At 40.7% G+C, this 12078-nt stretch overlaps 1 protein-coding gene across 7 annotated transcripts in view; it reads right to left on the bottom strand.

Moving 5' to 3' along the window:
* Positions 1-12078, bottom strand: part of VPS13D (vacuolar protein sorting 13 homolog D) — a 107461-nt gene that overhangs the window by 33803 nt on the left and 61580 nt on the right. For all 7 annotated transcript variants that reach the window (XM_040586658.1, XM_040586659.1, XM_040586656.1 and 4 more), the window contains 4 exons: positions 11779-11875; positions 9951-10099; positions 7442-7576; positions 6945-7112 (listed from right to left, as the gene is read on the bottom strand). In XM_040586658.1, coding sequence (XP_040442592.1) covers positions 6945-7112; positions 7442-7576; positions 9951-10099; positions 11779-11875 — 549 coding nt within the window. The remainder of the gene's footprint in view (positions 1-6944; positions 7113-7441; positions 7577-9950; positions 10100-11778; positions 11876-12078) is intronic.

Here is a 12078-nt window from a genome sequence, read left to right as displayed (position 1 = left end):
TAAGCTTCCTAATGCATCCCGACAGCGGCGTGCTGGCTGGTGACGTGCGAAGCGTCCCGCTGCGCTGCCCGTGTGGATGCCCAGGGGGCCGGGGGGCAGGGAGCCCCCGGTGCCTGGGGTCCCCCCCCCGGGCTGGCAGCAGCAGGTGCCCCCTGGGCACAGCCTGGTGTCCCGGGCCAGGCAGCCACCCCGCAGGAACCCCTCACACAGACACAGGCAGGGAAAAGTCCACAGCATGAACTTGGAATGACCCCAACTGCAGAGTCACTGGCGGGTTCATCTGGAGGACAACTGGCTTTATTAAACAACTAATACTCTTAACAGATAATTCCCCTCCCCCCAACTTCCAACTCTCGCAAAGCTTTAAGGTCTTCCTATTTGTTTATTTTCTGGGAATGGAATTATTTGCCTTCCTCCACCTCCCTCCTTAAAACCCCCTCTATATACTGAAAACCTGAGAAAACCCTGACAGATCCAGCCTGGTTCTGCAGTTAATACCTAACCACAATGTATTTGGAGGCGGCACATTACGCTCAGGTTTTAACACCATCTTTACCAACTCTGTGGATTTTTACTTCCCCAGGGCACTTCCAGCCGCAGCCACCCCAGCAGCCAGTCTCTTCCCTGCCACTTTCATCCCTGCCATGGTCACCTGGGACAAGTCCCCGGCTCTGGATGAACCCCTATTTAAAAGCCCACAGGTTTTCCACATTTCCATTAAAGTTTTGAAGAAAACCTAATGCAAAACGCAGACCCGTTAATTCCGCCTGCCATCGTGTGCTGTGTAAGCAGCAAACAGCTCTGAGGGACGATGCGTTTGGATCTGCTGAGCTGATGCCAACCATCTATCGTTACAGCTTCGGAAGGTGCCGCCGCCTCCCGTGGACGTAAACGTCCTCTTTTCCCTCCTCAGGGACGGGCCACCGAAGAATTTCAAGTTTAAATCTGTACTATTTAGCATATTCTACACAACTACATAACTTTATATACACAGTAGGGAGGTGCAGTGAGCCTTCTGTCAGGACTGAAGTCATTAATTCCCAACCCACGCCCCATTTTTTTCTCCTTCAGATGCGAATGGTAATATATGGGATGTATGTCCCTGTTTTCATGACACGTTAACCATTCAAAAACTGTAGGTTAAGATCAAATTTCATTTCATCTCTATGATAAATGTTCATTTCTAATTTCACAGTATGATTTGGCAACGTTTTGCATACCACATTTTAAGTTCTCCTTTTTTCACCTAATTCCCCAATGAGTCAGCAAAACAGGAACATTGTATTTTATTTTGCAAAGCTCTAGAGCAGGTGTAAAACATAAAAGCTCTCTGAGACCCCCCCCCCCCCTTCTGTCTTTTTGTCAAGATGCTCACTTGCAGATTTCTATATGCAGCTCAGCACCTCATGCTCCGCAGCGGCTGCGCTGTGCAGGATTCTCACCGCCCGCTGGGTACTTTCTCCTGGAAAAGGTTCACTCAAAGCTGCCGCCCCTGTGCCAGCTGGGTTCCGAGCACGCACGTTTTAAGACATCAAGTCCAGATCAGAATGGTTCTTCCCACAGAATATGTCACCGTTTCCATTTGATCTCACCCATGCCCATTCCTCCACGTAAACCCACGCTGCAGCCAAAGCACGTTCACACACACTTTGCAGAAGCAACTTTGTAAAAGGAAGGGTGAATTTAACCTGAATTGTGAAGAAAACTTTCTCACCAGGATGCTGGCCACACACATCTTATCCCATGGTACAAATGAAAAACAGGAAGAATAAAGTAATACTTCAAACTTCTCAAAGACGATCCTTTAGCCCAAAACCTCTTTCAAAGATACTGATTATAGATACCAGATGTCCTGCACATAAAAAGCGACGCTTTCCATGGCTTCTGATTGTCACTAATTGGCCATAAAACTTGCTGTCCTTTAAAACTGCCAGGAAATGGGGAAATGGCCTCATCTATAATGCTCCTCCCAGCAGTGAAAATTTCTGCCTGGGAATTTCAATTACTTTCATCTCACAATCTGCACATTTTTATACAGATTCTCACTGCTCAGCACTTGAACCTGCACAGGAACTGCTAATCTTTGAAGGAAATGCAAGCTGCACTGGAGATGATTTGCAGTGCAACCTGGATGGATTACCTGAACAAGCTGCAGTAGCCCCTACACAATACTGGGGAAGACACAAGGAAAAAAATCTGAAGATTACACTGAAGGAAACACAGGGAAAGCTACGTTTGACCTGAACTGTGTAAATCACTTCTAGGAATAGAAAAAAAATATTTATGGCGATTGCTGCTAAATGCCACAACTTCAATACCTAGAATACCCTTGTAAAGGATGACCATGGGCATTCCCAAAGACCCAAATTAAAAACTGTGAAGTTGCCCAGGAAGACGACATGTATTCCAGCCTTCCTCATTTTTATCCAGTATGGGACCATCAGTAATCATACACATTCTGTGTTAACATATAAACAGAAGAGCAGGGAGTGAAAAATTGTGAAAATACAGAATAGGAGGGAACTCAGAACCTGAATGCCACCATGATCTTTCTACGTTACCAGCTGACTATTTTGTTTGATGCTCTCCTGAGGAAAAGACCACCACGTGCTTCTTTCTCAGGCTTCATCTACAAAGGCCTTTGTCAGAAGTTCCCTGTCACCAACACAAGTTTCTTTTTCAGCTACCTGAATTGCATTTTGAGCTAATATTCCAAGAACTACTGAACCACAGTGTCTCCAAAGATACAAGAATGCCAGTTGTTCTTGCTTCTGAATCAAGTAAGAGTGGTTGGTTACATAACTAAGAAACTTTAAACAGAAGGGAACCATCAGCTCCGAGTGCTTTAAAACATTTGTCTCTGTTCTTGGGTAGAACCTGCTTGAATTGTACCTACTTTCTTGTATTCTGCTAGATCCGCTTCTCATCTTATTTATTGCCAGTTTTGTTAAAGTTAACATTCACACAAGTCAAACACTTGTTCATGATTTGTTTTTAAATAATCCTTTTATTACTTCCTCTTCATTTTCCATTCAGTTATCTTTATTTTTCTGTCACTGCCGACCACTTGAGATTCTGCTTTGATTTATTTCACAATGAGGGTTAAAACTCCTGTTTCCCTTCATGCTGCTTTCATGCTCCTTTTCTACAAATGCCTCCATGTCAAACACTCACCTGGAGAAACATCCATCTCCTTACTAGTCTTCACATTTTCCTACCTGGTTCCAACACCCCACCTCTTTTCCTATCTCTGTTGAGCACCTCTGTCATCACTCTGAACCGAGTTAAAATAAATATATGGAATGAAAGTCCGGGGCACAGTTCATATGTGCCTCTTCCTCAGCCATAAAAGAAAACACCCACCCACCATACAATTTGTTGCAACTCCTTTACACGTAAGCTTTGGCATCTCAGGTGCCTGCTCCCAAGCCTGCCCCTCAGAACTCTGCCAGCTTCCACAAAAACCCAACGTGGAAATGCAACTGCAGCTGATGGCTTACCTTTCCTTAAGAAGCCTAATTAAATTTATCACTGGAAACTTCAAAGTTCAATATGAAAATTAAGCTATTTCAAGTTCATTAAATTATTCCTTTCGGGAGGAAGGGAGGGACACAACAATTATTTCCATCCAATAAATATGTATGTAGCAGGGTCGTAACAACTGCATTTCTATGTGCTCATAATTCATGAAAGGTAACAGAACTCCTTGCGAGGGTTGAAAGAATCAGGTAAATTAAATACAGTATTGACAAGCTGATTAATCAAATTTTCAATTCTTTACCACCAGGAATTTCATGATGTCAGCACACCGCCTATTTGCCAGTAATAGATACAACCACGCTTAATTTTCCATTTGGAGAACACAAGCTACAGAACATTTCTGTTCAGATGCTAATTCAGTGTTCAGTACTTGTTTCTAATTGAAACACCTCTGCAACAGGAATACTTTAGGATTTATACTATCATGCCTGATGGGGGAAATAAAAAAAAATAACCTGTGGATGCCAAGAATGCAAGACATTTCTACGCATATGGCAACTATAGAAGTCTCCATTCAGAGGGAATGAAATTCCCTCAGGTGTCTATATTTAGGATCAAAGAACTTTTTAAAACACAGAACTTGGAGTCTCCAAGGGATAAAAACTACAAAACTGTCTGCAGTGAACTTTATTTAACCTAAGGTTTTGTGCCAACTTAAATACACTGCAGCTCTCCACTTGAAAGAAGGCATTACCCACTGCGTGTTCTGAAATGCATGGAAAAGCCATTACAGGGATAATCAACAGAACTATAAAATAGGAAAGCAATAACATGACAAAACCAGATACAACTCAAAGAGCTTCATTTTCAATTCAGTCAAGCAGCGTTACTTTTAAAGTGATGATTATAGCATTAAAATTTGTTTATCTATCTACTCACACCTTAAAAGCTAACTGATCTGAAAATCTAGGGTAGATTTTTATTTACCCCTTTAAAGGTCAGGTATCCCAACCGGCCGCAGCGGGTGTTCCCCCAGCCACAGCCCTGTGCAGCGCTGCTCACCCTGCTCCGGCTGCGTTACACCAGCCCCACAGGAGCTGCAGGGCTGAGGACCTCTATGGCACAGCTGAATCAGGTGAAAATATACGTTAAAATACCTTCCTACAGAGAGCACCAATAGCAAGATGAAAATTATCTACTGTTTCAGCCATGGTTTTCTTGAGTAACTGGAATTATCCTGCACCCCTTTTTTTTTCTTTACCAAACTTCACATATCCTAGGCATGATCATAAGGCATACACATGGTACAGCAGAAAGAAGTAAAAGACCAAGTTCCATGCTGTTCCATGTACGCAACACGGCACAAATTGTGAAATGTCAGTTTTTTATTATATGGACATTCCTGGATCCATTTTCTAGCTGATTTAGATGCCTAAAGGCAGCGCGACATATCATTAAGATTAGTTCTTCCCTATATGAACCTTTACCATTATCTTCTATGCAGCAGAATTACGATGCATCCTTTGGAAGAAGGATTAATCAAGAGTTCCAAAATGTACTATTAAGCCTTCCTAAAGGATATAATTCTCTCCTTGTTCTGAAAGGACAAATACATAATCCACATAAGTTTTTACAAGGGAACTGTGTGAAACCTGCATCACAGACATTTTGGATCTATCAAGGAGAAAGAAAAAAATACCTGGGAAGACAGATAAATAGTACATGGGGTGATTTTCAAAGGTATAAATGGGAAGCAGGCACTCAGCTCCTGTTGGATTTTGAAAGGAGTTCAGCATCCAACTGCCCTTCTGCCTTTGAAAATCTTCCTTCACAAAACCTTGGTTACAAATGACTCCAAAGTTCAAAGAATGACCTTGCCCTTGTGGGAAACATAGGAAGGCTCGTGCCTTTTAAAGAAAGATTTATGAGACTGTTGCTGCAGATGTGACTGCAATGAGGAAACAACACTTTACAGAAAGGAAACTCTAAAGAAACAAACTCTATTGGGTGGCATGGATGGGTCACCAGAGACTGGAACCACGAGCACAAAGTCTGGCCAAACCAGGCATCCGCCCGGAGGGCCCCTGCCCTGGGGAAGCTCAGTAAGCCTCCACCAGGCTGCCCGGATAAGCTGGGATGTGTGGTGCTGACAGTCACAGGATCACTCGGTATGGGGTTAAGACAGGAACATCAACAACATGGTATTTTGTTTAATTTTCTTGAATTTGCCCCAAATGGGCTAATGCTGGGAACAAGGTAATTATGATAGAGAAGGTGTATGTCATCTTCCCTCAGGGTTCAAGTATCTGGGTTAGACATGCTCACAGCTACGCCCGCAGCAATGGACTGGGGATCTCTAGGGCACTCTGACTAGGTTTCATAATGTTACTCTTGATCTACCTGTAATTATGCAAACTCTACATTTTAGCTTTCTCATCTTCTGAATTACCGTTTCCCACTAATGTGGGGCAAAGAGTAGATCTCCTTGTGTATTAAGTGCAATAGGTTGTGAAAGGATGAACCATGATAACATACATGTACAAACTTCCCACTTCAGTAAATGAAAATAATAGGAAGTAAAGAATTTTCCCAAAAACAAATCCTAACAACATGTCCTAACATGTCCTTATGTGAAGAAAGCATTATTCCGGCTCTACCCATGATCACAAAGCTCATTTACAGTACATGTTGGTACACCATGCATGTAATGAAAAATATGTCAAGAGCATTATGTTTGTTCAGTATCAAGCACAGTATCGACCATGATGGAAGCCACTTCCTACTTCTGGCTGCCGTCTCCGATCATACCTCTCTCGGGCACTAAGGACAGTTATTTTCACCGATAACACTGATATAGTTGAATTCTCTCAGTTGTTATCAGGAAGGACAAAAGAACATTCCCCACGCAAAGGCTTTGCAATTAAAACTAAAGATAAATGCGTAGCAATCTAGCAATTCCCTAGTTTGTTGCTGTGTGCCACAGGACAATAAAACATCTCAAGTGTTATCATAATAATTTATATTCATATCAGCTTAATCACTTTCCAAAAATAAAAGTTAACAACTCCTGTTACACTAATTAACCCCTTAAATACTCCCAATTTCTATAATGTTCTTTCTCTTGAATATACATAATGTGATAGAACTCTGTTCACTTGCACACAGGAGATGATGCCACACTTAACCAACATTTAAATTCTCGCACTCGTTAACTACTGCATTCAATCTGCAAATATATGTATATCAATAATAAGGCCTCAAGTGGTTTCATTGACTCCTGCAAGGTTTTTGGCATCCCTGAACTGTGTATATAAAATGTTAAAAAAAAAATATCTACACTTCAAACACAATTTTTACAAAACAAACGGTACATAACGCAATTTAAAGATGGTCTGTAATTCTGACTGGTTTCCTGACTCCTTTTTGCCTACTGTTCTAACAAACTTTAATATCATAATTATTACCTTTGCAGCAGAGTTTGATACTCCATGTGTGACGTTTCTTATGAGACCACCAACATTGCCGTATTTTATAAGTCCAGTAACACCTTCTGAAACATCATTCAACAGACCCATAGGGTTGCCAAGGAAATCCACAGAACCTAGAATCCTTGCTGCCTGACTGAGCAGCTCCTGTAAAATCAACAGGAAGAATGAAACACCGCTTACAGATCACGCTGACAGCAGCAAGGTTGATTAAAAAAGTCCCACCCACAACAAACCCCTATACAAAATAGTTTCACTGAAGAAATGACCACACAAATAGCAGTTAAGATCAACAATAGTTTCACCTTAAAATGCAGTGTATTCTTAGAAGCACGTGATGCTATTTCTCCATGTACCAAAGCAGCAACACAGTGCCAACACTTCAGTAAATAGCCAAGGAAGATTCCTGCGCCCTCAGTAGAGAACTTCTCTGGAAGTTCAGCCTTTGCCACAACGGAAATCTGTATGACACTTACCTCTTGGAAGTGTTTCAGAATGTCATTAATGATAAACTCCTGAGTTTCATATGGATGGACCCTAGTGAAAGGATCCAGATTAATCACAGCATCTTCAAATCGGATTAGAGGAAATCCCAGTGTGCTTTTCAATGCCTATTAAATAAAAGATATTGCTACTTTGATTTTTCTCTCTGCTTCTCATTTACAGGACCAAAATGAATTCATCTTAAAGCAGGTAACAAACCAAAATTATCTGAAGCTGCCAGAGTAATTTACCACTGCTATGCAGACGCTTTGATACAGAGTGCAACCACTCCATAAACCTCTTACCTGTAAGCAATGATCAATTACTACAGCTGCATTTCTTCACTAATTAGGTAGTCATTAAATGCTCTTCCTGATGCAATCTGTTTGTTTTCTACACTTGATAGGGATGTTTCAAAACAAAATGCATTTAAGATTCTATGCCTAGCATTTAGCTGTATAACTGCTCTATGTTCAATTAAATCAGACCCTAAATCAATTTCCTTGATATACTGTGAAGACAAAGCTGGGTATTTTCCACCCTACTGAAGTTCTACGAATGTGTGAAGTGTCAGGATGAGCTGGAATAACATACATAATTTCCTGCAAGCCTGAGGCTCATTTCTTCACATTATGTGGTGTACTGAAATTTACACCAGCTTTTTCAGTTATTTGCAAAGAAGAAAACTAAGACAGTAATTAGTCCATGGGCCATCTCTAACTTGAACAATTTATACATTAAAAAAATATGTTTGAGGTGGACAAGCCATACATCTATATATACACACACATACAGTCATTTTTTAAAAATTCACAAGAAAACTAATCTTTTAGAGAAAGAAAGAGATCCTCTCTATTTCAGGTCTTGATAATGGCACCTGCACAGTCCTAGTCACCAGAAAATCAGAAGGCGTAAATAAGCCTGGTACTCGCGTTGCATCTTTCTACATGAATCACTAAAGCGAGCTTGGACTGCCAAGGAGCATGAGGTGTTCTGCCACCTGCAGGCAATTAAGGCAAATTACAGGTCTGATTTCAGTTTGCGAGTAAGAAAGGACCTATTTATTTTTCCAGTAAATGGATGACTAACTAGAGTAGTCCTCATTATTCACTTGGGTAGGAAGTAATTTCCTGTTTAACTATCAGATATTATATAAGGCAACTTTGTTAATACTGGTACCTAATAAAAATAATCTGTCTACACCAAATTACCAGACAGCAATGTCCAAGCCAGAAACATTAGAGGTAGTCAGAAAAACTTCTACAAAGGCTCTACTGTGATTATTGTCTCCCTCCTACCCTGAACTCTCCTGTGCTACAAACCTGAATGGAACTCTTTCTGTGGCAGCTAATATACAGAATACAGCCAGTGACTGTTATCGTTGAGGGGGAGAATGTATATGCCAAGTTTTCTCTTGGGAACAGTGCTGGCGGCTGCCAAGCCATATCCATACGCAATCTTATACCAAAGGTGGTAGGAAATCCAAACAGAGGAGTGCACATACCAGTTTCTTAAAGGCACTCACCACTAACACTGTTTTCTCTCTATGAATTTGAGATAATAGGATAATAAGCATTTTCATGTTGAAGCTAAACTACAGACACATTCCAGACACTGCTAATGCAAGCTATTGAACTGTCCACTTTGCACAAGGATATGGTAAAAGCAGTACAAGAATGCAGGGCTGATGACATTCTGGGTCATCTTGGTAGGACTCCATGATAGACATTCATTCCACAAAACTAAACTTCTTTTAAAACTTGTACATCTTAATGCCCTTAATATCAAGGGCACAAAAAAGCCTGATCAGTGTCTCTATGTTGCTTTTTGAACACACAAGTTCAGTAGGCAGCAGCTCTGTTCCCCCACAGTGGGGAGGGGTTTTTATGGTTTGGTTGGTTGGCTTGGTTTCAACTCCCCCACCTTGGAGGAAATTAGTTTTATTAGTTCAGAAAGAACCAAAATATTGCTGACTGTTGCCACCTTATTACATCCGGGAAGGTCCCAACACACAAGTTGGAACGCTGGACGCGATTATCTTCTTGCTGTAATTTGGGATCCCTGGTTTACCTGGACGACTGTAAACATGACAATATTTTCTGGATGAAAATGCTTAGAGTTGTCCTGCATTTCTGCTCCCTAAGTTAAGTAACTTCTTATTTTTCTTCACCCTCACCTCAGCCCTCCCATATGACAGTCATTCCCCTTAAGCTCTTTATACTACTATTAATGTACCTACGGTCCTTTGTAAAGCAGTGAGTTATTAGGTTCAGTTGGCTGTGCTTCAACTGAAATTACAAAAATGAAAGAATATTACAGAAGAGACTGGAAATCAATGCAAATTAAATAGCAGAAGTTACTGGAACTTCTATTATTTGTAACTTAAATAACGGAAGAGTAAATGGAAATTAATAGCAGTAAGTTAAAGCTTTTCTGTTCCCTCTTCTTCCTGCACCAGAATCTCCTTACTTGGAAACGTACGCTGTGAATACATCACCATACCTTGAGATCCAAAGGCAGCTTGTTGGAGGTGAAGACACTCAACTTTATTTGAGGCACACTAATTTTCAGATTTTCAAAGTAGTATCGCTTTTGTCCTCCACCTTGTTCAACAACCTTTTCATGGAGGTTCTCATCATAATTTTCAACCTCTGCATCCAGGCAAAACACAGGAATTGGAATAGATTATACATAAATAAATATGGGGTTATGAATGCATACTCTAATAGTTCATCTCTACAAATAAGAAGTATGTGCGACTGCTCGTGTAGCCATAAAAGTTACTCATGCCTTGTGACATGAAGTTGACCCTTGAGGCTCAAGAATTTTTTTTCAGATCTGCCTGCATCTCTAAAAACTGAATGTGTTTGTAGCTAGCTAAAACATCACCCAAGTGCATAGTTTAAGCTGTTTGAGCTTTTAATCTTGCTTCTAATTTATCTCTGTCAGCATACAGAAACAAGGAGACAAACATAACTACGCAATGTCTCCCACTGTGTAGTCACGGTCTTATGTTTTCCTCTCTCCGCTACCTTACACACTGAACTCAATAGTATGTACAAAGCAAGCAAAGTTGACAATCTTCAATTATCACTACAGAATGGACAAAATGCCTACTTGGAAGGGATTCAACAAATCAATTTACATACAGAGTGAGCCAAATATTATTGACACTAACAGGTTCAAATGTTATTTGTAAGAGCACCTTGGTGGTGTGAAAAGGCAGGGGAAAGATGAAAGATTACAAAGTCCTATCAACTCAGGTTGAACAAACTAACATGTTGACTGTAAATGACAAAATAATTTTTGTCTGAATCCTGGATGACTTCATCAGCATCAGTGGATAAACTACAAAGAGTGTACAGTCAATAAGGAAAAAAATCCAGCAAAAGCATCAGGGTAAACCAAAACAAAGGACAGATTAGTATGCAGCTAAGAGCAAAACCCAAAATCTTTATTTCTCCCCATCACCACAGACCTAAGTCTTTAAGTCCTCTGTGGAACCGGGAAACATAATACTCATAGTTTTTCAGAGACAATTCAGAAGTCTGTGGATCAGCTAGATACAGGACTCCTGAGCATCATTTGTAGGCTTGCCCTCATTTGGAATCACGCCAAAAATACTTTTCTTCCTGCAACAGTTGCTTTATTATATAACCCTACAGACCCTACTGCATAATAAAAGTGACTTTTTCAATTGCCACTCCAAAACAAACATTTCAGAAAGTTTCCAAAGTACAGATAAACCCCACAACAGAGGGATTACAACAACATCTATGAGATTAGAAGATTCAAGAGCTCTGCCTTGTCTCACTGAATGGAAGAACACTTGATTACGATTAAAGCTAGGGCTATGGATGCCACAACTAAAAGGTCAGACAGCCAAATGTTTCCTTCAGTTAAACAAGAGGAACTGCCCAAGGAACAAATGAACAGAGATCCCATTTCTAGCCTTGGGTTTAAATAAACAAACATTACTAAACAATGAGGTTCGCTACATTAATGACACAATTTCTTTTAGCCTAATACAGATGAATCCAGATACAGGAACCTCAGATGAATATGGAACTGCTTCCCGTGGAGGCTCAGCTCAGCCATCATGTACTGGACAACAGCATGTTGCACAGGTCATCACCTGAAGACGGTACCGAGCACGGTACATCTGAACAGCTTTACAGGGGCCACCGAGACGTTAGCTTCCCAGCTCTCTGTTCAGCAGCGGAAGCCTCCAAGGAGCTAAGAGTATCTAGGCATTTTGACCTTATTTTATATGTAAGATCATAATACTTCCATACGCTGTAAAACTGGTCTTTGTAATTTTATACTATACCTGATTCAGACTGATCATAGCCAAAGAAACTCAACAGCTTCAGAAGGAGTTTCTCCTCAATTTGAACTGTGAACTTTCGTGCAGTGATCATCAGATGCTAGGAAGATAAACAAGTCTCAGTTTACAGTATTAACGCTAGAAATATAATCCACGTAATCCATTAAACAGGACAATGTGTTCTACTCCAACAGAATATTTTCACTGGAATGGGTTTGTAGTGTAAGACTGACACCTTCAAAACGTCTTTGGTAGTTTTCTTCACATAAAGTTATCTATAACTGGTGATGACTGTTTCCATTT

This window comes from Falco naumanni, chromosome 3 (genome assembly GCF_017639655.2).
Source record: "Falco naumanni isolate bFalNau1 chromosome 3, bFalNau1.pat, whole genome shotgun sequence".
NCBI lineage: Eukaryota > Metazoa > Chordata > Aves > Falconiformes > Falconidae > Falco > Falco naumanni.
The sequence above is the reverse complement of the archived record's forward strand: the minus strand, read 5'-3'. Positions and strand labels throughout refer to the sequence as shown.